A 23,187-nucleotide genomic window follows, 5' to 3' on the forward strand; every position below is an offset into this window, starting at 1 on the left:
ACCCCCCACCCTCCCACCACCCCCAAGCCCCCAGGGGCTCAGCCCCAGTTTGGGTCACTGTGAAGGTTCCTCTGTGTCCCCCCAAACCTTCCACCCCCAGCTCAGGGGGCTGCAGCCCTGGGGAGGGATAGGACATCAGCCCAGATAGAAGCCTCAACCCTGCCCACCCCCCCCACAACGCCCGCCCCCCCCCCCCCCCCCAATTAACCACAACAGACCCTTAAGAACCGACTTTAAATAATAATATTGGAGGGTGAGGAAAGAACAACCCCAACATAAAACTCTCTCCCCCACCTCTCAAGGCTGACACAGTCCATGACTGTCCCCAGGGCCACCCCCAGGGTGCCCCCCCCCCCGCAACCCCACCAAAGGGGATGGGGTAAGTGCTTTTCTGGAGCAGCGCTGCCCGTTCAGAGCTGGAGGAGGGTGGGGGGGGGCTGCCCACCAGTCCTTGAGCCCCATGCCTACTTGGGGAGGCAGCCAGCACTCCCTGCAGCTCTGCGGCTCCCCAGCAGCAAGGGTGAACGTGGCAGTGACTTACACAGGGTGTGGAGGAAGGCTTGGGCATCACCCCCTCCAGTTTAGGCTAAAACCTAACCCCTTTTTTAGGTTAAAAAAGTAAAACCACCCCCCCCCCCCCCCCCAGCTGCTGAGGTCAGTGTGGCTGTGCAGAACATGCAGCTGGGGGGTGGGGGTGGTTTTGGGCTGGGGCTGAGGGGGAGGCCAGGCCCTCAGAAGTTCTGGAGGCGGCTGTACTGCTCCCGCTTGCTGCGCTCGCCGGCCCAGGTACGGCTCTTGAGGCGGAATCGCCGCAGGTCCTCCTTGAAGTCCTCATGGTGCATGGGCCGGTAGTCCTGCGGCTCACAGTGGCTCTGGGGACCCCCCAGGAGTTGTCAGCACCCACCCTACGGCCCCTCAGCTCCTGGGCAAAGCCAGGAGCGTCCCAGACCATCCTCATGGAGGATGCTCAGAACCATCGCAGGGGAAGGGGGGGAGAGGAGTTACCCCCACACCCAGGGAGCAAAGGCAGAGGGCACTCACCTGGTACTGGGGGAAGAACTCCCGGTAACCCCCCTTCAAGACATAGAGCTCAGGGTAGTGGAGGTTGGGATACTCATTACAGGCTCGGTCCTTCTCCCTGATGAATCGGCACCTGTGGGATGGGGCAAGGTGTTGGGAAGGTAGCCAGGGGGTTGTCACCCCCATGCCTAGGTGGAGCTGTGAACCCCAACATCTCCAGCCTCCCCCCAGACCTCTCACTCACATCCTGGGTCCCCGCTCAGATGAGAACTCGCAGTGGAAGATGACAATCACCCTCTTGCTGGCATCAAAAGGCACGATGGGCTTCTTCAGCAGAAATTCTTCTGCATCCTGCTCCAGCGGGAGGTTGACAGCACCCTGGGGAGGGGAAGAGGAGAGGAGGCACCTTCAGCCTCCTGCTTTCAGCTCGAGGTAGGGGGAGGCTCAGCACACTGCAGCCAGCCACCCCCCACCTCCAGCATCATCCAGCTGCTGGGGCACCATCACTCTCCCTCTTGGGGTGGGTGCATAGCTCAGTGGCTGGGGGTTTAAAGGCTTTTTCAGTCCCCACTAGGAGCACCACCCAGCCCCAAGGGACCATTCTGACCTTGATGTGGCCTCCCTCGTACTCGTAGGGGTAGCGGCAGTCCACGATGATGCAGCTCTCAATGAGGCTGCTGAACTGCCCCGTCAGCACAGCCACCATCTGTGGGGGCAGCCAGTCACCAAGGGGGTACACACACACACACAGGGAGGGGGACACAGGCAAGCAGCCCCCCCCAGAGGGTGCAAGGAGAGGCTGCTGTTCCCTTACAATGTCTGGGGAGATGTATTTCAGGTCCTGGTGCTTCCCCTCCACTGTCTGCAGGAGGTAAGCCTGGGGGAGAGAGGGATGCTGGGTCAGGATGCGACCTGAGGATCCAGGGCAGGGGCTGCTACACGCTCCCACTGACCTCAAGGGAGCTGTGGCCCAGTGCTCCCGTCCCCTCATCCCCAAGCAAGGGGCACTGGCAGGGTTCAGGCTCACAGCCCTCCCAGCTTTGGGGGAAGAGGGGGGGACACAGCCCAGCCAGACCCCACCTTGGAGAAGTCCCCGATGAGTTCCCGGCAGTCGTTGTCCAGGAGGTTCTCGATCTCCTCATGGCTGAAGGACCTGGAGCGCAGCAGCCGCGCTTTCTGCTGAGACACCCCCCCCGGCATTAGCGAGGGTGGGGGGCACAGCCCAGGCCCCCCAGCAAAGACCCCTGCACCCCAAAAAGTCTCAGCCGTCACCCACCGGCTCCTCCTCGCCCGTGGGACTGGTCCCGCTCTTCTGCCGCTTGCTCTTGATGGGGGTGTCCCTGTCCCGCTCCACCCGCTTCAGGATGGGCCGGATGACAGTGCTGGGCATGGAGGGGGAGCGGAAGAGCTGCCGGCACTTGCTGCGCTTCGCAGGACCCTGTGTGGGGAGGAAGAGCCTGGGCTGCTGCCTGGGGGTTTGGCAGCCCCCCACCCCAGGCAGCTCCATAGGGTGTTGTGGGGGTAACACAACCCCAACTCCAGTGGATTAGCCCAAAGCTCCCAGGTTGGTGCTGCTCACAACCAGCCCCTTGGCTAGGGACACCCAGCCCCCCCTACCCTGGAGACCCCAAGCAGGGGGAAGCCTGGAGCTCCACATGCCCCCACATACCGGCTCTGCCTCCTCCTTCCTCACCAGCGGCGCGGTCAGCAGGTTCTCCATCCCCTGTGGCATGCCCATGTCGCTCTGCAGAGAGTGAAGGAGCCAAATGCCAGATGCTTCTCACCCTGGCAGGGGTGACCCCCATGAACCACAGTCCCACCCCCAGGTGGAGAAGCCCCTTCCTCCTTACCTGCCTCTCTTCCTCATCCAGGATCTCCATGAAGCCATCATCCTCCTCAGACATGGAGGAGGTCAGGGAGCACCGGCGCAGCACGATGGGACTGTCCTCAGTGACATTTTCCTTCTCGTGGTTGTCAAACTGGGAGGACACAACCCATGGTTCAGGAGTGGGGCTAGTGCACCCCCCTCCCCAGCAGGGGTTCCCAATTCCACAGCCCACCTGGAAGCACCCATCCCCAGTGCAACCTCCCCTGAGCCCTCCCAGCCCCTCTCACCAGTAGGTCAGGTGCTGAGACAGGTCTCTGAGTGAAGGGGTCCCTGCCTGCAGCCCCATCACTGGCAGTCAGACGGCTGCGCTGACCCGGCCTCTGCGGCTTCTTGAAGACAAACCCCTCCTGCAATGGGGGGGGTACACAGCATTAGCAGCCTCTTTCCCCTTCCCCAGCCCCCTCCCACCTCACTGCCCCTCTCTCACCTTGTCCTCAGGCTCCCTCTCACCGTTGAACTCCTGGGAGTGGGAGATGTTCCTCAGGATAGGGCTGGCCCCCAGAAGCCGTGACTGCAGGGTTGAGGAGGGTGAGAGGTGCTACCCAGCCCCTGCCCTCCCTAGCTCCATCTTCCTCCTTCCAGCCCAGCCAGGGGTGCAGCAGGCTCAGCTGCCCCCCACACCACCAGCTCAGCTGCCCCCCACTCACCCCCACAGCCCCTCTGGACTTACCGGCAGCGAGTGGATCCTCCGAATATGGAGCTTGTTGCTGTGAGGAGGGAAAGGAAGGGATGGAAGGATGGAAGGTGCCCCCTGCCAGGGGCTGACATGGCCCTCCCATCCCCCCACAGCAGGGTGAGACCTCACTGGAGCTGTCACAGCTCCCAAAGGAGCTCAGGGCAGCAGCTCTGCAAGGCACCAAGCAACTGCAGTGGCCTGATCCAGACCTTGGGATGGGCATAGGGGGTGCCCAGCCTTGGGCAGGGGGGCTCACCACAGCAATAGAGCCCCTTCACTTACTCTTTGAGGACTCTCCTGGAAGCCAGGATGGCTTTCTCGAAGCTGTGGGGAGATGAGAGCTGGGCTCAGGGAGGGGAAACAGACCCTTGTGCCCCAGCCCAGAAGCCCCAGGGATGGGCAGCCCCAGCCCTTGCAGCACACTCTACCCCCCCATGCAGAGAGTAGCTGAGTGGCTGGGGCTCTCAGCCCCACAAAGGGTTAAAGCCCCTCTGGATATTGCTGGATTCAGGATGAAGACCCCAATGGGGGGGGTGTGGGGGGAGGGGGGCGGCCTGCCGGGGTGGTCCAGGGCGCCCCTCTGACCTCACTCCATACCCAGACAAAGGCAGCAGCAGCGCCTGCTCCCCACCTGTATGTAAATGCAGCGGCGGGGAGGGGGCTGGCCGGCAGCCATATGGCCATGCTGCCACACACCACAGCAGGATGGGGACTCATGGCTGAGCACACCCGCCCCCCCCCCCCCTCCTTTCCCCCCCCCTCCGCCAGCCCCACCATCTGCCCCCGCCCCTCAATTACTCATTCCCTCAGCACATCTGCCAGGGCTGGGCTCTGCCAACGGCCAGGCAAGGGGCAGCAGGCGAAGCCCCTCACCCTGCCACGGGGCTGCAGCGCAGAGCTAGGCTCTCAGCTGACCCCTCCCCCGGCAGCAGCACCCCAAGGCTGCCCAGGGAGGTGTGTGTAGGGGGGGATGCTCAGCACCCCTTGCTCCACAGCCCGGAAGAGGATTTGGCCCGGCCGCGGCACCACGCAGGCTTCCTGCCTGTACTCAATGCCAGAGCTGGGCAAGCACCAGCACCGACGCCTCCCCCCCCCCCCCCCCATCCCTGATGCAGGCGGGTTTCTCCCCCTCCACGCCCCCCCCGAAGTAAATTTGGGGGGCACAGATGGAAGCTCAGCTTCCCTCCACCACCGACCCCCCCCCCCCCGCCCCCAGCAAGGCTGGGTGCTGCAGACATGGTCCACGCTGCCGGGAAGGTGGGGGGACAAGGGGGGTAATCCCCGGGGTACTCACACTTCCTCCAGCACCGCGGGGTCCTCCTGTGTAGGGGAGTCCAGCCCCACCCCTGCGGGAACACGAGGCAGGGGTGGCATGGAGTTTGGGGGGTACGGGGTGGGGGGTCGCACGGATCGGGCCCCATCGGCTCCTGCGGGGTCTTGTGCAGGATGCTGCCGGGCAGAGGAACACCCACCCCGCCCCCCCACTACCCCGGCTGTGCCAACTCCCATGCTGGGGAGGGGGCAACGGCCGCGGGCAACGGCCGGGGGCACCCGGACCTCAGCGTTGGGGGATGACAACGACTCTGGGGGCACTCATTCCACGTCATCCCAAGGACCCTGCGGGGTGGCCCTTAACTGACACACACACACACACACCCCCCCGCCCCAGGGAGTATGGCTGGGGGCTCCTGCCCGCCACCCCTTCCCCCCCCACCGGGAAGGGAAGCAGTCGGAAGCCGGGAGCGGGGAAATCCTGTAGCGCTCATCCCGCGCCTGCTTCAAATTGGGAGCGACTGGGAGCAGACTGGGGGGCAGACGGGGCAGTCCCGACCCCCGCTGCCCACAGCCCCCTCCCACACCACAGCTCCCTCTGCACATCCCTGGGGGTGTCGAGGGGGTACAGTAGCTCACCCGTGTCGGAGGAGTCCCGGGAGGAGTCCGAGGCCACCGAATCCGAGGACAGGCGACTCTGTAAGGGCAGCTCCGCCAGCCGCCGCTTTGGGGTGTCCCAGTGGCTGCGGGCGGTGGAGGATGCGTGAGCTCGGGGGTAGGTGGGGGGGGGGGGGGTGTCACCCCATCCCTTCCCGGGGGGCGTTATGGGGGTCTCCGAGCCGCCCACGCGGCAGCCCACGTCTCCCGTGCCCGGCTGGAGGAACCACATGTAGGGCGGGCAGCCCAACCCCCCCCCCCCAGAACTGAGCATCCTCCCCCCCATCCCCCGTCCCGCTCACCTGCCCAACCCCACCAGGTTATCCATATCCAGCGCCAGCGTGGTAACGGGGGACCTGACCGGGGACGACCCGGCCAGCAGCCCCCGCCGGCCCAGGCCGCCCCACGCCTCCATGGCGATGCGGCAAACCCGGCTGGTAACGCAGCGAAGCCGGCCCCGCGTCTCCCCCCCCCTCTCGCCGCGGCGGCGGAGCGGAGCCGGCCGGTACCGCGTCCGCTGCCCCCGCCGCCGGTTCCGCTGGGGCCGGGCGCGCGCCCGCCGCCGCCCCTATTTATATTCGAAAAATAACAGGGGGAGCGGCGCGGCGACAGCCAATGGGAGGGCGCGGCCGGGAGGGGGCGGGGCCAAAGCGGAGTGGGGGGGGCATGGTGGGGGGGGCAAGGCTGGGGGGGGGGGGGCACAGGGAGAGCACAGCTTGGGGGGGGGGTATAGCCCAAAGGGGAGCACAGCTGAGATGGGAAGCACGGCTAGGGGGGGTCACAGCTGGCGGGGGGTACACCTTGGGGGCTGTGAGGGGGAAGGAATGGTTCAAAGTGGGGGCACAGCCCAGAGTGGGGGGGCACAGCTGAAGGGACTCGGCCCAAAGCAGGGGCACAGCCTGGGGGGGGGGGACGTGGCACAGAGGGACAGAGCGCAAAGTGGGTGCAGGGCACAGGTAGGGGGGTTGTATGCGCCCCCAACCTCGTGGGGGCTGCAGGACCCCTACAGTGAGTGCTGCTGCGGAGGGGGGTGGTCCTGAGGGGGGGGGTGTCCCAGGCTCGGCCAAAGCCACGTGCTACCACGTGTCACCGCGGTGCTGCCTGATGCCCCCCCAGGCACGGACCTCCGGTCATCAGGGGTGGGGGTCTGCAGCCCCGGGGGGGGGTGGGGGGGGGCGAGCTTTGGGAGGGACAGCTGGGCGCCTCGGCCTGGGTGGCCGCCCCGGCCTGTCCCCATTGTCCCCAGGCCCATTCTTTCCTTTCAGAAGGGAGAAGAAAAGAGGAGGGGGCGGAGAAGACACCCCCCCCCTTCCTCGGCCGGGGCAGGCGAGGGGGCTGTCCTCCCGGCTGGGGGGCATTGGGCTGCGATGGCTCTGTGACACCCCCGGAACGGCCATATGCTGCTCTCTCAGAGCCCATGCGAGGTGTGGGGGTCTCGTACTCCCACCCCCGGCCTTTCCCCCACCCCTCCCAGGGTACCAGGCACATCCCAGAGGAGCAGGGCTGGGGGTCGGTGCTGCTGTGGGCTGGAGAGGGTGGGGGGGCCCTGAGTGTACCCCAGGGAGGAGGACAGGCAGCCCTGGGGTGGGGATCCCGGGCCCCCACAGCAATCCTGGGCAGTGGCAGGACCTTCTCCTTGCCCACCAAGGGCTTTAATTGCTTCCAGCCATGCAAGGCTGGGCTGGGGGCTGGGGGCGGGAGGGGGGGGGGTGGGCAGGGCAGCTCCAGTGCCTTCCCTAAGCCTGCGCTGGGGGTCTTGAAGAGGGAAGGAGGGGGGGATTCTGGCCAGCTCTGCTCCCGCCTCCAAACATGGGGTTTGGGGAAGCTGGGCTTCAAACAGGAGAGGGGAATGGGGGGCTTCTGGGGGCGGGTACAGCAGAGCCCAGAGCCGGCAGCAGGACCCACACAAGCCCCATCCTCTGGTAGGATGCAGAGGTGCCCGTCCCACCCCCATCCTCCTTGGGGTGCTGCTGCCTCCTCCCCTGTGCAGGGGCTGAGGCCTGAAGCCAGGGGCACAACGTGGGAGGGCCACAGGGGTCCGAGGGGCCTGGCTCACTTTAATGGCCGCACAGTGAGAGCTGCCATAAAGATTACTCTAATTAACGAGGCTGGGGTGGGGCAACTCTTCCCAGCCCCTGATGCCCCAGCACAGGCTACCCACACCCTGCCAAACCCCCCAGCATCCCTTTTCCTCCCAGCCCAGGTGGGAACATGCCCCTCAAAACACCCAGTGCTTTCACCCAGCCACCGGAAACCCGTTTTCTGCCCCAAAAAGATGTTCATGTTAAAGCAGCATCCAAACTCAGCACAGCCATCACTAGTTACTCATCAGGACACACACACACACATGATGGCAGGTCCCCACGGTGAACCCCATGGTTCTGTGTCCCCCACCCTGAGCACCCCGGGGTGCAGTGTGGCAGACCCTGGGTAGCACGGCCTGGACATGGCCGGTGTCACCGTGGGTGCTGTGAAGTTGACGATGGCTCTGAGTGGGGATCTGAGCAGCTGAGCTGCAAGTGAGGGGGTGTCACTCACCTCCGAGGCTGGGGAGGGGGGGGTGCCTTAGCCCTAGAATTTGGGAGGGTTTTTGAAGACTCCAGATGCTGCTGAGCTGCAGGAACAGAGGAGGAGGAGGATGGGAGCAAGAGGCTGGGGACTGGCAGTGGTAGCGGCACGGGATGTGGTTTCACCGGCACAGTGAGGCTTCAGTTTCAGGTCCTGCAAAACCTCCCCACCCTGAAATACCCTGGGCGGTGGGAAGGAAGCTGGGGGTGGGGGATGAAGGGGTGGTGTCTCCATCGTCTCCCCCTTCCTGTTTTGCTGCTTTCTGCTTTGCGCAGCCAGGGGAGGCCGCAGTGGCTGCTGCCTGGTCCTGCAACTCAGGGCCTGGGGACAGAGGCTGACGCAATGAGGGGGTGTTTGGTTCTGAATTTGGGTCTGGTTCAGCCCGAAAGAAACCTTTTCAGGGCGCTTGTAACTACAGAGAGAAGGAAACCAAGAATGAAACCCCATGTCCCCCCTTCAGAGCTGCTGTGAGAGGTGGGGAAACTGAGGCACATGTCCTGCAGGGATGCTGGTGGCACAACCAGAGCTACAGGGTCCGGTTGTGCTATGGCAAGGGAGCAGCAGGGACTGAGCAGACGGCGGCGGCAGATAAACCACCCCATCGGTGGAAGCCATCCCTGTGCTGTCCCCATCCCACCTTACCAGGGACTGAGCCACGGACAGGACTTATCAGGGTCCCCAGTGCTGTATCGCTGCCTGCAGCACTGTAATCTGCCTGTTCCTGCCCGTGTGCTGGGGCGGAAGAGCAGGCAGCTGGCCCCTGCCGTGGCACTGACAACTGACAACATTCAGCCAGCTGCTCTGCCTGGCTTTGGCGGGCACAAACCTGCAGCACGGCTGCTGGTGGCCCAGAGCCACCTGAGCCACTGCTGGGTGACCAAGGTGCTGGCATCCTGGAGTGTCCTTGCAGCCCACCCACAAACGTGGCTGGTCTAACTGGTGCCCCAGTGCTGGGGAGAGATGGGAGATGGCCATGCCAGTGGTATTTGGGGAAGTATCCATCCCAATTAAATGCCCACCCCAGTTAAATGTCTACCCCAGTTAAGATGTCCATCCCAGTCAAATGGCCACCCCAGTTAAATGCTCGCCCCAGTTAAAATGGCCACCCCAGTTAAATGCCCACCCCAGTTAAATGTCTACCCCAGTTAAGATGCCCATCCCAGTTAAATGCTCACCCCAGTTAAATGCTCACCCCAGTTAAAATGCCCACCCCAGTTAAATGTCTACCCCAGTTAAGATGCCCATCCCAGTAAAATGCCCACCCCAGTTAAAATGCCCATCCCAGTTAAATGGCCACCCCAGTTAAATGCCTACCCCAGTTAAGATGCGGATCCTAGTTAAGATGTCCACCTCAGCCCTCTCGGGGGGGGATGGGGGATCCCTCTCCCCTGGGGATTCCGCCCCCCTCCTTGCTCGGGCTCCTCCTGTGGGGTGGGTGCCAAGCCCCCCCCTTTGCCTGGTCCTGCCCCCCCAGCCTCCCCCCAGCTCAGGCCCCCCTCACTGGGTCCCGACGCTCCTCGCTCACAGGCTGCTTCAAGCTGTTCCTGCCCCCCCAGCCCCTCCTCTTGCTCAGGGCCCCCGGGACCCCATCGTTCAGACACACCCCCCCCCCCCCCCGCACTGCCCAGACTCCCTTCCCATTCCCCCCCCCCCTTTTCCCGCGCCGCCCGTTGCTAGACGACGGCCGCGCGCTCCCAGCATGCCCTGCGAAGCCGTTGCCATGGCGGCGGGACGCGACGCGGCCCAGGGGCGGCGGGGCGCTGCATGGCGGACGGCGGGGCGGCGGGCGAGCTGCGGGGTCTCTACCGCTGGTTGGACGCCGTGCCGCTCTCCCGGCCGCGCAGGAACATCGCCCGAGACTTCAGCGACGGGGGTGGGACGGGGTTTGGGCCCGGCGGAACCGGCCTGGGGCCGGGAGGGGGCCTGCAGGCCGGGGGGGGGGGGGGGGGGGGGCGGGGGTCCCCGGGGTACCCGCCGGCCCCAGCCCTTCTCCTCCTCTCCTCCCCCAGTGCTGGCAGCCGAGGTGGTGAAGTTCTTCTTTCCCTCCATGGTGCAGCTGCACAGCTATGTGCCCGCAAGCTCCACGCCGCAGAAGCTTGCCAACTGGGGTCACCTCAACAGGTACCGGGACAGGGGGGCTCCTCTTGCTCCCCCCTTCCCACAGGGAGCATCCCGCAGGATGACCCCGTTTGTCCTGGATGGGGACCGGGCCGGGTGCTGCAGGCAGCCGGGGTGCTGCCTCACCGCTCTCCCGAGCTCCCATTTGCCTCCTGTTTTTAGGAAAGTGCTGAGTAAGCTGAATTTCTCCATCCCGGATGACATGATCCGGCAGGTCGTGCAATGCCGGCCGGGCACGGTGGAGCAGGTGCTGTTCCTGCTGCGGCAGAAGATCGAGGAGAAGCAGAAGCAGAGCAAGGTGGTGTCTGGCCCGGGCCAGGTGAGCAGGGCCTGGGGGAAGGGAGGCACCGGGCATGCCAGGTCCTGCTGGTAGGTGCTACAGCTGCAGGGGCAAGTAGCCACCCCGCAGAGAGAGGTTGGTGTCATCAGAGCAGGGCTGGGCTGAGCTCAAGGTGTCCTTGTGGGCTTCACTTTCCTGCTGAGCTTTTCCCATCTCCTCATCGTGAGGGTGCTGCTGCCATCTGTCCATCTGCAGCTCCGTGGGGAAGCGCAGCAGGGTGCTCGGAGGCAGGGGAGCCCCCCGACGTGGGCAGAAGAGCACCCCGCTGGGAGCGATGGGGGTGGCAGGGCTGGTGGCAGATGGCAACTCTGCACCATGCTGGGGCCACAGTCAATCGGGAGCCAGGGCAGCCCAGGACAAGCCACTGTGAGCTGTGGGGCAGAGGGGACACCGTCTCCATCACCAATGCCCATCACCTGACCCTCCTTGCTGCTCTCCCCACTCGTGTGAGGTCCCCTTTGAGGAGTAGTGAGGATGTTGGGGGGTTGTGTGGGGTGGCATGCCCTGAGCATATAGCTCCAGGACGGGGCAGGCAGCAGCTGCTGCCTCTTCTCCTGCCCTCAGCAAACCCTCAGCCCACAGCAGCCCTGGTCCTTGCAGCGTGGGAAGAGGATAACGAACCCAGGGGTTGGGGCAGGCTGGACTGTCTCTGCCAGTGATGCTGGTGCTCAGGTTGGAGAGGAATTCACTAGGGGAAGGGCAGGCAGGAATTTGGGCAGAAGAATCTCAGCTCTGCCCATGTGTAACGCCGGGACAGCCAGCACCTCACTGCGCTGGGACCCCCTCTGCTCTGCCCAAGCCTCTCCTCCTGTTGTAGGAGCAAACCCCCAGAGCTCCCCAGGGCCTCAAGCCCCAGCACTGCTCAGAGAGGGTGGCACGAGCAACTGGGCGACCCATGGCTGGTGGCCAGGTGTGACGGGTGCTTCCCTGCCTCTCCATGCAGGATCTGGGAACACGGGCAGCGCCGGAAGAGGTCAGCTACCTGGAGCTTCCCCGGGCTGCAGGGTAAGGGCTGCTGCCAGCATGTGCTGGGTGCTGCTGACGTGCCCTTCCTGGGGGTATGTCTGAAGGGAAGGGGCTCTGGGGGTTCCTGGGGGGTGCAGGGGAGCCCTGTGCTGCAGGGGCAGCGGTGTGTGGGGCAGGATAAGGAGGATCTGGGTGTGTACGTGAGCGGTGGGGGCTGTGGGCAGTGCTGCCCGAGGGTCAGTTACCATCCTGGCCTTTGCTTTTCTGGCCCAGGGTGATGCAGAGCCACCGTGGCTATGCCCAGGCTCCCCTGGGGGATGATCCTGTCTCCCTGAAGCTGGTGGAGAGGGAGCAGGCCCTGCTCCTTGCACAGGAGACCATCCAGGTGAGCCCACCCTCCCTCAGCACTGTGCCAGGCGCTGGCTCTGTGGGAGCTCCGAGACAGGGATAGATTCCTTTTGCCTTCCAAACTGGCATTTGTTCAGTGCTGTCAACCTCCTGGGCTGCTCCTGCCTCTGTACCCAGCTCTGGTGGCACTCCCAGACACGGGCCAGCCTGGCAATGGCTTTGCCGTGGTCTTGCTGGCCAATGCCTGGCTTTGGTGCTGCTCTGGCTGTGCCAGGTACCGTGCTGAGGTTAAAGGGTAAAAGTCCTTTCCTGATCCTTGTCCTTCCTGGTGAGACTTCCAGCCCACAGCGATGAGGGTGATACAGAACAAGCGTCACAGCTGTACAGACGCTGTGTACGTGGCGTGTCATGGCTCCCAGACCATCCCAGAGGTTCAGACCAAGCTCCAGTGTCCCTTGCTTGACCCAGGCCATGTTTTGGGGGAGCAATAGCTTGATGTGAGCTGTGGGAACAAGAGTAGGGACCCCAAACCTGGCACTAGTGTTCACCCACCTCAGGTTCCCCCGCAGTAAACGACAGATGTGCCTCCCACCCCCCAAAACTGAGCTGAGGGGGTGTGTGTGGGTCTCTACCCAGATCCTGCAGCTGAAGGTGGGGAGGCTGGAGCAGCTGCTGCACCTCAAGAATGTGCGGATAGATGACCTCAGCCGGCGCCTGCAGGAAGCCCAGTGCCAGCAGCGCTGAGCAGACCCTCACCCACCCAGCAGACCCTCACCTGGAGCCACTCCTCATGCCTGCTCCACCTCTCCCACCCGTGGAAGCTCCTGCAGAGTTGGAAGAGCCCTCCCAGTCCTTCCCAGTTGCCTCAGTTCCCCGGGGTGGACTCTCAAGGACAAAAAGCAGAGGTGGGAAACGCAGATGCAGACCCAGGGATCCCCGTGCCCACCTCGGGGACCCCCCACGCCTGCCGTTGGGCGGCAGCAGCATCGCTCTGGCACGGGCTCCGCTCAGGCCTCCAGCCAGCGCCCGCCGACGGCAGCAGTTCCTCCTTCCTCTGCCTTGCATGTTGGCAATTAAAAAGCCGTCTCATCACTCAGAGACCCTGCTGTGAGGCTGAATCGCCACGGGGATGCTGGTTTCCCAGCTGGTCCAGCGTCGCAGGGTCGGCAGCGTGGGTACGCCGCTCGGGACGGCGTGTGCTGGCAGCGGTTGGGATTTAATCCTTTACCCAAAGCTGTTTTGTTTCCCTAATCTCCCAGAAAATCCCGTGCCCAGGCACACAGACCTGCTCGTGGGGTGCCTGGGAAGCAGCCACGGGGCTCGGCCTGGCACTGTGCGCAGCAGCTGCGTGGGCAGCCTTATTTTGGGGTAAAACCCAGTTGTTTCTTATCCGACCCGCAGGTGTGTGGTGTGTGCCAGCACAGGGCTGAGCCGGGCGCCACGTGTCCCTCCCCACGGGGCCGAGCCGTGCGCCGTGTCGCACGTGCCAGAGGCGAGGATGCAGCTGGGGCTCCAGCAGCTCCCTGGGAACGAAGCCACGCCGTGTTAAGCGTTCAGGCAGCTGGAGGCTGTGGTTGAAGCCAGGGCTGCTGGAGGGGGGAGGATACAGGATGAACTTTGGGGGGGGGGACGTGTTAGCTTATCCCCCAGGGTGTGCCGTGTCCCATGGCCTTGCAGCACTGCCTGTGAGAGCCAGCCCTGCCTGCTCACCATGCTGCCCGCTCGCTGAGGCTGAGCGAGCCCTGACCCTGCTTCCCCCACAGGGACTACTCTTGCCTGCACAGGGGGTCTGCTGCCCCCCCCTCCATTATTCCCACGCAAGTCTACGTGCTCTTTGGGAGAGAACCATCAGCCTTTTCCTGGCAGGGATGCATCTCAGCAGCCTTTCCCACCCTCAGTGCCCCTGACAGCCGGCTCCTTCCATCTCTGCTGGTGTATCGCTGTCCCCACGGTGAGATGTGGCCCTTTCCTGTGTTCTGTCTGGGACACACAGGGTGCGTGGAGCCTCAGGGCTTGTTTGCAGGGGATGGGATGGTGTGGGGTGGGATGGGATGAGTCAGCCCTGCCCAGTGCCATGCCTGGGCCCCAGCTCGATGCCCAGCCACCCTACAGCCCCTGGCATGGCCCTTAATGTGACAGAGGGGGACAGGGACAGTGCAGGCATAGCTGCTGCTCCACTTTAATCCTTCCCATGAGCCAGCTGATGGTTTTGGTTCCATCATTGGAGCCACCCGGGGCTGTTTTCACCCCTGGGACCCCACAGCTTCCTCATGACTACCCCACAGTGGGCTGTGGGTGTTAGCAGAGTGGCCGAGGGTCCCAGGGATGGGCACCCAGGGATGCCAGAGCAGCCGTGGCTGCCCCTGGGTCCCTGGCAGGGTTCAAGGCCAGGCTGGATGGGGCTTTGGGCACCCTGGGCTAGCGGTGGGTGTCCCTGCCCATGGTGGGGGGGGGCACTGGGGAGGGCTCTGAGGGCCCTGCCCACCCAAACCCGTCCGAGATTCCGTGATTTCCTGAGGGATATTGGGGTCTGAGCAACAGAACATGGCCAGGAGAAGGCGAGTTGCCACGGTAACCGCACCGCCCGGGGCTGGGGGGGCCGCCAGGTGCCCCCCCCTCCCTTCCCCGCCGCGCCGCGCACCCCGCCGCCCACACTTGCCGCCCCACAGCCGTGCGCGCCCGCTCCCCATTGGCTGCGCACCCCTTGGCCACGCCCCCTAGCGACAGTCCCGCCCCTTGGAAACGACCCTGCCCCGTGGGGCCGCTCGGGAAGCGGCTCCGCCGGGGCTGCGGCCAGTGGGCTTGGCGGGGGGGGCGTGGCCTCCGAGCGGGCGGACCAATGCGAACGGCGGATGGTGTGTCTGGTCCAATCGGAGGGAAGGGGGCGTGTCCCGGTAGTGGGAAGCGGGGAGTGGGGACGGCGGCGGCGGCGCCCGGGACGGACCGGGCTGGGGTGAGTGAGGGACGGACGGGCAGACGGACCGACCGACCGACCGGGGGTAACGGGGCTGTGGAGGGGTTCCCGGGCTTTCCCCTTCCCGGGGCAGCGGGGCCTCCTGCCGGATAGCCGCCCCGGGTTGGGGATCCCCGGTCCCGGTGTGTTGGGTCTGGGTGCTCGCCGGGTCCGGTGGCTGGCCCGTTGCACAGAGGGGGGAGCACCGGGGCCGGGAGCATCCCCGCGTCTCCTCTTGCAGCACCGGGCCCCAACCGGTGGGGGGCGGGAAACACAGCGGGGGGGGAGATACCCACGCGTGACGGGGACCGGGGCCCCGCGGGTGATGGCGGAGGCAGATTGGGGCCACCCGTCGCGGTTCGGGCGGGGAGCCGTGCGTCAGCGCCGCCGCCTCCTCACTGCCGCTCACCCCCGGCCTCGGGGGGGGGACGGGGACTCACTGCCCGGGGTGCTGGGGGGGGGGCCGGCGGCGTGGGACTGTCGGTGGGACCCGTGGGGTACCCCCCCTTCGGGGGTGCACCCGATGGGGGAGGTTGTTGACCCTCCTCAAGGGCGCGGTATTGGATCGTGAACCCCAGGGTGAGGGCGCACCAGCCCCTCTCTGCCTGGCTCCGGTGGTCCGCTACCTTGGCACAGCCCACCTGGGGTGGGGGTGTTGGTGGGGAGGACCCGGTTATCCTGCGGGGCTGCCAGGGGAGCACAGCCCTGGGGAGGTGGAGGCTCTTCCCAGGGGAGCTGTGCTGGCAGCTCCGAGTAAGGGGCTTTTGGGGGGGGTGGGGGAGAGGCGGGTGTGTCTGCTGACAGCATAGTGGCTGCCAGAGCCTTTGCAGTGGGCGAGCACATGGGGAAACTGAGGCACGGAGCATGCTCTGCTCGGTGCCGATGGCTGGAGGATGTGGTAGCTGTGTCCTGGCCACCGTGCCGGGGTGCAAATCCTCCCTTTGCCGGGCAGGGGCTGACCGTGTCCCCAAGAGCTGGCAGAGCTGGAGCTGGGGCTGACCGAGTCGCGCCACAGGGCCCGTGGTGTCATGGACGGAGGGGCTGCCCGTCCTGCCGCTGCTCCTGCCTGCGCCTGTCGCGCCTTGAGGTAGAGCTGGGCGCAGGCCTTGGCGTGCTGCCCGCTGCTGCCCAAAGCTGGGCTGCCTGACGCCCCTGAGCCGCAGGCAGGCTCCTCCCTGGCCGCTCTGTGCCCGAGCAGCGCCGGAGCCGTGTGGTGCTGTCGTGTCTGGTGTTCTCGGGTGGCTTTGGGACCCCCGGGCCGTGGGCAGCAGCCTCCTTCCCTGGTGCTGCCTGCCCTTGCCCTAAACCTGCCTGTTCCCTCCCCAGCTCTGGCGCTGGGGCGCGGCGGCGGCGGCGGCCCCGGACGATGGCCTCCTGCCCGTGCCTTTGAAGTTTCACACAAGGACGACTGCTGCGGGGACGCATGGCTACAGCGAGCAAGGGTGAGTCCCTGGCATACACCTCCTGCCTGCCTGCTCGCCTCCCTGCCTGCCCCTTGCATCCCCTCCCTGCGCTGGTCTCCCAGCCCGACGCCCCTTTCCAGGGAGGGGGGGTTCTCACTGCCCACAGGCAGGGATGCACCGGCTGTTTGGAGCAGGTTGGAGGCCGTAGAAGGCTGGGGGTACATTGCTGCTGGGCAATTTGCAGCCCTGCACCCCCTGAGGGGCTTGTGGCAGGGTGGGAGGCTCCGGTGGCGTGCTGCTGAGCCGTTGCCCCCCGCGACAACAATTGGCACCCCCAGCCCCAGGCGAGGTTGCTGTGGGTGGCAGTGGGTGCTGCGTGCTCCTGGGGTGCTCCCAGCCTCTCCCAGATCCTGGCCACCTCCCTGAAAAGCTCGGGCAGAGCTGGCTGCTTTATCAGTGCTGGGAGGGGACCCCGAAAGGCCGCTGGCAAGAGTCTCGCCCAGACAAAGACCGAAGCGGCTCTTTGTGCTGCCGCCGGGCGTGATTTCATCTCCCTTTGTGTGGCTGGCCACGGGTCCGGCCCCTGTGGCCCCTTCCCCACCGCCGTGGGACCCAGTTCCAGCCCAGGGCCTTTCCTCTGGGGTGGTGGGAAACCCCCTCTGGCTCCCAGCGGGATGAGGGCCAGGAGAGCGGTGCCTCGGTAGGGACACAGGAGGACAGGTAGCTTGCGTGCTCTGGGCAGCCTTGTTCCCAGCAGCATGGGGAGAGGGGCTGGGGGCCCTGAGGAGGGAGCGGTGTGCTGGGGGAACACTGAGTCCCCTGGGCTTCCTGCTCCAGCCCTGCATCCTCAGGGACAGCACAGCACCCTCGGTGGCATCTGCTTTCAGGGCTGCCGATCACTGCTGACACGTGCAAGGCAGGCATCCCCCCACTGTGTCCCCCACAACCACCACGGCATGGTGTGGGTCACACCCCCAAACCCACCCCCCAGGATGCCTGGGGAGCATGTCCTAGGATCAGCTGCTGGCATGCCAGCTGCGTGGGGTCTGGCAGGTCCCGGTGACCCTCCTGTTGTGACCGTGGGGGGACGTGAGGCAGAACACCCCAGCTCTGTGTGACTTCAGCCTGTACCCCACTGGGGCCTGCCCTTGCTGCTGGCTGCATGCAGGTTGCACCATTGTGCTTCACCCCTGATGACATTTCCGTGCCGGGTCCCACGTAGGTGGGTGTCCCTGCCCCATCCGCCCTTCCCCACGCACCCAGGGCTGCCGAGGTGCCACTGCTGCCCACCTGGGCTCTCTCTGGGACCCTTGGGGCTGTCCCCTCCTGAGCTGGGATGGGGACACCGTGCCGTGCAGCCTCTCAAGGTCCCTGAGATGTGTGCTAACGGGTGACCTGGTTCCCAGGACACGCAGATCCCGGGACAGCCGGATGCCAGGACGGCTGCCCGCAGCTCCCCGCTGCCACCTTCCCCCTCCTCCATCAGTATCCCTCTGCCCAAGGGTCTCCAGACACGCTGTATCAGGGAGTGGGCCGATGGTGGCTCAGTGCCCTCCGGCAATGCTCATCCCCAGGGTCGTGGGGCTGCTGGACATGGGCCACACTGCGTGACCCATGTTTGGGATTTTCCCTCCCAGGCTCCATTCCTTCCGAGCCGGGTGCTGCCATCACCGTGCCCGGCAGCAACCGCGTGCCGGGACCTTGCCCGTTGCCACCGTGCAGGATGCGCCTGTGTCCCCTGTGGCACCCACAGATACTCTGTGGGGTGGAGGGTGGCTGTGCCCCATGTGGGTGGCCGGGGGCTGCTTGTGTCTCTGTGGGGAGGGTCCCACCTGCGTCCCCTTTGCAGCCGCGTGGCTCTGCCAGCGGCAGAGCCCCTTGTTTTCCCCTGCGTGTGGGGAAGGGATTTCTGCCGCGCTGTTCCGGCTGAACAATGCCGAGTGATTAAATCCCGGCGTTTCCAGCCTGCCGAGGCACAAAGAGCCTTTTCTTTAAGAAGGCGGCAATCTGCTCCCGGCTGCTGCCAGATGGATGGATCGGCCGCCGGACCCGGGGTGGGGGGAGAAGGGAGGGGGGGGGGGGGTGCTCTTGGGGCGTGCAGGGAGGAGGAGGGGCTGTTTTTTCTTGGCAGCTCGCAGAGAATCTGTAGCAGGGGTGCAGGATGAGGGTTTGTGCCCCTCTGCCCGTCCCCACTGGCTGTGGGGACCTCGATGTCACCGGGCAGGTGCCTGTTCTCGCTGGGCTGTGGCAATTTTGGCTTTCCCTGGGGTGCCACAGGGTTTGCTCCCCAAAATGCTGTCGAGCTTTGTAGCTGTGGGGAGACCTGCACGACACCTTAGGATGTGTGGGAGCTGTTCCCTGGGGGAGCCGTCTTCCTTCTCCCACCCGTACCCCCTTCCTGGCACAGCCTGGGGCTTGTCCCACTTCTCCACCCCGAGAGCTCTGGGCACAGTCCCTGTGCTTCCCCCCAGTTGGAGGGTGAGCACCCTGCACCCCAACCCTGGCCCATTTCTGAAATGGGGGTGGCAGGGAGAATCCAGGGAAGCCCCTCTGGGTCTGACGATGCTCTGGCCTCGGTCTGTCCGAGGGGGTGCATCCTGGGTGGGGGTAGGGGGTGATGCTCAGGCTCTGTCCTCTCCTTCCCATGCAGGCAGCAAGGCGAAGGGGGGGGGCGTGCGCTTCGCCCCCAGCCAGCCCGCTGAGGGGGCCCACGGCCATGTGCACTTTGATGAGAAGCTCCACGACTCGGTGGTGATGGTGACGCAGGAGAAGGACGGCAACTTCCTCGTCAAGGTGGGAACCAGGACTGGCAGGGAGCTGGGTGTCCAGGGTCCGGTGATGGCACTGGGGACCACAGGCCACCTTTAACCCCCACCGTGCATCCCCCCCCCAGCCCCGGGCAGGTTTGCAGATGTGAGCATGCACCACCCACCCTGTCCTGTGGCAGGGCTGGGTACCAGCAACTGAGGGTCCAGTGGGTGCAGGGGGCTCAGGCGCTTTATTGTGGCCACTTCATGTGGCACGAAGCCACATCCCACACTCTCCTTAGGAGAGGGGCGTAAACCCTCCCAAAATAACCCCCCGGGAGAGCATCAGGGTGGCTCCTGCACGGCGTGCAGCAGAGCCACCTGAAACTCCCCGTCAGCTCTGAGTCAGTTATTTATCTGGGGCGGGTGGTGGGTTATCTCCCCAAAACCGGCAGCGAATCCCTTGGCGATCACCCATCCGTGGGCGGTTGTTATTATTTTCCCCTCCCGTGCCGCACAGCGTGCCGTGGGCGTCCCAGCACTGCACGTGCCTCTGCAGGGAAGGTGGTGGTGGTGGTGGAGGGGGGGGTGGCAACTGCCCGCTGCCTTCAGCACTGATGACAGAGTGGGATGCCTGGGTGCTGGCAGTGTCCCCCCCTGCCCCAGCCAGCACCCCCCAGGGTTGGTCCCCAAACATCTATCCGTGGCTTTTACATCCCCAAAGCTGCACGTTGCCCGTTCTGTTGGCTGTGGTGATGCGCTGGCGCTGCTGGGGCCCGGGAACGCGCGGCCGTGCGGCGCGTGCGGTTTATCCGCGGGCGCGCGGGGGATACACGTGTGTGTCGTTGTGTGTGGAACGTGACGGTTGTGGCGCAGCTCACAGCATCCTGCACGCGTGGGCAGGGGGAAACCGCGGGAGCCCGGCTGAGCCGTGTGCCCGGTGCTGCCGGTGGCGGGCGGCGAGCACCAGGTACCACAGGGAAGCGGCTGGATCCTGGCTGAGCTCCGAGCTCTGCTGTGGGGTCGGGGTGAGGGGCGGTTTGCCAGCATGGCTGGAGCTCGGTGGCAGGCGGGGTGCTCATGCTGCCTTCCCAAAATGGCTTTTTTGGAGCCCAACGGAGATGATGGCCGGCTCTGAAAGGGCTCTGGTTTTTGTCGTGGGGTGGGGAGTGACACGCTCTTGGGAAAGGGTTTGGCTTCCAGAAACGGCAGCTGAGCGCGGCTGGCCGGCGCTGGGGGAAGTGGTCTCTGTTGTGGTCGTGCCCAGGGCTGGGGAGTTCTCTGGTATGGCCAAACCCGACATGTTCATGGTGGTTTTCCCATCCCTCTAACCCCACCCCTGTACCCCCCTGCCCCAGCTCCCCATGGGCTCCCTGGTACTGCTGCCCGGTGGGTCCCTGTCCCTGGGATGGGATGTGGAGGCGGTGGGGTGGGATGGTGGCAGCATGGGACCACCTCCCGCTGCGGCTCGGTGCCCACCCGAGGCATGATGTGACCCCTACCGTGTCCCCCTCTACAGGTGGGGTTCCTGAAGATTCTCCACAAATATGAGATCACGTTTGTCCTGCCGCTGGTGCAGAGGCTGGGCAAGGACATCTGTGCTGTGCCGCTCCCCAACCTCAACCTCCGGGTCCTTGGCATCACCCCCCTCCCAGAAGGTAAGGTCCCTTCCCTTGTCCCCCCCTTTCCTGCCCCGTGGGGACCCTTCCCAAGGCTCTTCCCTGAGCAGAGGGGTTTGTGCTGTGGCAGCTCAGCCCCATCTGAGCCCGTGCAGGGGCCAGGCATGTGGCAGCCCCCCAACATAATGGCTGTGGGGCTGAGGTCCTGCTGATTGCTCTGCCCTGTCCTCACCCCTTCAGCTCCCCCAGCCCCATCCTGCTCCCGCCATCCCCATCCCATGGCTTCAGTCACCTCAGACCTCCAATGGCTGTTGTTCCATCCCCTGGGAATCATCATGTCCGGGAGGTTAAACACCTTTTGCCCCTCTCTGAGTACACAGGTGACCCCGAAAGGTCTTGGGGTGCCTGGACAGTCCTGCACCGGCAGCTCGGGCTGGCGAGCAGCCGGTGGGTGTTTGCTTCCCGCATCCCGGCCGCGGCGGCTGGCCGAGCCGGGCTGTGGCTGTTCCCGCACCGCCGCGGCTGGCTGCGGCCCAGCGGAGCACTTAGGCTTTGTCTGCTCGGCGCTTCCCACCTCGGCCTGGCACGCTCGGCACTGGCTCAGCGCCGGCACTCCGCAGGCTTTGGGGAAAGGATCCCTCTGGGGACCCCCCCAAACAGCTCCGGTGGGGACCCCAGCGCCTCGCAGCATCTGCCCCCCCACCAGGTCCCGGTGCCGGCGTCCTCGGCCCTGTGCCAGGACTCAGGGTGCAGGGGGGTGGTCGTGGTGCCTGTAGGTGTTCTGCTCCCCTTCATCCCCTGCGCTCCCTGTGACAACCGTGTCGGGGTCCCCCCACCATGAGCTCTGTGGGGGTTCACAGTGAACCTGTGCCCCCCCACAGGGGTTTGACTAATGCCTTTCTGCCTCCAGTTTCATTTTCTGCTGCTTCATTTTTTACATCACGGGGTTGGGATTGTTTTTTGGGCCCCTGAATCAAAAGCAACAGCTTCCTTCAGCCCTCCCGACTCCCCCCTGCACTGGGGGTGTGTGGGGCTGGGACCAGCCTTCACCCCCTCTGAGCTGGGGGCTGCACGGGGCATTTCCATGTTCCCTCTGCCTTGTGAGGAGGATGATGTGGCCATTTCAGCACGGCTGGTGTGAGATCATGTCGTTTGCTACAGGAACAAGTGGGTGTCAGGTGCGGTGGGGGACACTCAGCACCCCCACAGCAGCGCCCTTGTGTCCTGCATCCCCCTTGCCTGCATCTCTGTGGGCCTTTGTGCTTCAGGGCTGCTCAGCATCCTTCTCTCTGCCTCATGGGTGGAGAAGCTGAGGCATGGGGTAGGGGTGTCCAGTGAGACCCTAAATTGGCTGAGGAGGTGTGGGCAGGGATGGGACGGTGCGGGCGCCTCTGCCAGGGTGTCTCTGTCTGCAGGTTACAGCGTGAAGTGCGAGTACACGGCGCACAAGGAGGGGGTGCTGAAGGAGGAGGTGGTCCTGGCCAGCGAGGCCGGTGAAGGTGCCTGTGTGAAGGTTGTGGTCCAAGCCCGGGTCATGGGTAAGGGTCTCGCCAGTGCTTGGAGCACAGCCAGTAACCAGGGGGGAGTGGCAAGCTTGGCTGGAGACCCTTGCTGCTGAGAAATGGTCCAAACACCCCAGATTTCACCCCAGAACACCCCAGGCCAGGGGCTGAGGCTGGGGGCCCTCCCCAGCACAAGGGGTACATGGAGCAGAGGTGCAGTGGCTTGCTGGGGGGCATCCCCTTCCACCCACCCACCTGCACCTCAGCCCACCTCGGGGGGGCCACCCCAGGCTCCTGCTCTCCTCCAACGAATTTTAAAGATATTTTTCCTCCCCCCCCCCCCCCCACTTCCTAATTGGGGCTCATTAATTAGAGCACCCCTTCCTCTCCTGCCTGGCTGTGACACACCAACTGCTTGCCATCTTCCCTGCGGCCGGGCTGGGGGTCCCTGTGCTGGGCGGGGGGGCTGTTGGTTTCTTCCCTGCCATCCCCACGCTGTGTCCCCATGCACAGCAGGGCCTGACCCTTGGCACGCTGGGGGCTGAGCACTGCCTGCCCCCTCCCTCTCCCCCAGCTCTGTCCCCCATCCCACTGTCCCCTCCTGTCTGCAGACCGGCACCACGGCACGCCAATGCTCCTGGACGGGGTGCGCTGCATCGGCGCGGAGCTGGAGTACGACTCGGAGCAGAGCGACTGGCACGGCTTCGACTAGTGTGTGTGTGTGTGTCCCCCAAACCTGCCCCCAGTCCCCTCGGCTCCCCAAGGATCAAGTTCAGATTGAAAAGAAGAAGAAACCACCCCAAATCTGTGTCCCCACCCCGCCAGCCTGCCCTGGGGGGCTGTGGGCCTGCGGCCGCCATGGAGCAGGGGCCGAGTTGCTGCATCCCCCTCCCCAGCTGCTCTCGCCATCGCTGTGGGTTTGAGGGGTTCCCAAAACACAGGAGGGGGTCCCCACTGCCCAGAGCATCTCTGCTTGGGCAGGAACACCCCCTCCCTGCCTCCAGCTGCTGCTTTCCCCTCGCTTTTCTCCCCCGTCCTCCCTGGGACAGGTGGCATTTGGGGCCTACAGAGCCCCAGTGACCCCAGCCACCCAGGGGTGAAATTTTGCCT

At 65.2% G+C, this 23,187-nt stretch overlaps 3 protein-coding genes across 3 annotated transcripts; 2 read left to right on the plus strand and 1 right to left on the minus strand.

Annotated features, from left to right (window-relative positions):
• Positions 1-226: 226 nt before the first annotated feature.
• CDC25B (cell division cycle 25B) lies at positions 227-5,928 on the minus strand (the record flags this gene model as incomplete). Its single annotated transcript, XM_084263071.1, has 16 exons — positions 227-872; positions 1,042-1,153; positions 1,265-1,398; positions 1,628-1,726; positions 1,835-1,897; positions 2,101-2,196; positions 2,297-2,458; positions 2,690-2,764; positions 2,871-2,999; positions 3,136-3,255; positions 3,336-3,419; positions 3,579-3,615; positions 3,867-3,908; positions 4,879-4,930; positions 5,496-5,599; positions 5,816-5,928. The coding sequence occupies 16 exons, from the start codon at positions 5,926-5,928 to the stop codon at positions 732-734; spliced, it is 1,563 nt and encodes a 520-aa protein (XP_084119197.1). The 3' UTR covers positions 227-731.
• Positions 5,929-9,845: 3,917 nt separating this feature from the next.
• On the plus strand, positions 9,846-12,597 carry SPEF1 (sperm flagellar 1; the record flags this gene model as incomplete). The annotated part of the gene is made up of 6 exons (XM_084263493.1): positions 9,846-9,954; positions 10,091-10,202; positions 10,362-10,497; positions 11,483-11,544; positions 11,779-11,890; positions 12,490-12,597. The coding sequence occupies 6 exons, from the start codon at positions 9,846-9,848 to the stop codon at positions 12,595-12,597; spliced, it is 639 nt and encodes a 212-aa protein (XP_084119619.1).
• A 2,170-nt stretch (positions 12,598-14,767) lies between these two features.
• Positions 14,768-22,911, plus strand: ADISSP (adipose secreted signaling protein). Its single transcript, XM_084264211.1, has 6 exons — positions 14,768-14,806; positions 16,133-16,248; positions 18,860-19,002; positions 20,476-20,614; positions 21,991-22,113; positions 22,689-22,911. Exons 2-6 carry the CDS (start codon positions 16,230-16,232, stop codon positions 22,787-22,789), a joined length of 525 nt encoding a protein of 174 aa, XP_084120337.1. The 5' UTR covers positions 14,768-14,806; positions 16,133-16,229; the 3' UTR covers positions 22,790-22,911.
• Positions 22,912-23,187: the final 276 nt, after the last annotated feature.

This window comes from Gallinula chloropus (genome assembly GCF_964237585.1).
Source record: "Gallinula chloropus genome assembly, chromosome: 4".
In the NCBI taxonomy this organism is placed as follows: Eukaryota; Metazoa; Chordata; class Aves; order Gruiformes; family Rallidae; genus Gallinula; species Gallinula chloropus.

What these genes read in the sequence shown, in the direction of transcription:
- ADISSP (XM_084264211.1), top strand. An exon ending in CATCACCCCCCTCCCAGAAG is followed by an intron (nt 20,615 to 21,990) that starts GTAAGGTCCCTT and finishes CTCTGTCTGCAG; the next exon opens with GTTACAGCGTGAAGTGCGAG. An exon ending in GGTCCAAGCCCGGGTCATGG is followed by an intron (nt 22,114 to 22,688) that starts GTAAGGGTCTCG and finishes TCCTGTCTGCAG; the next exon opens with ACCGGCACCACGGCACGCCA.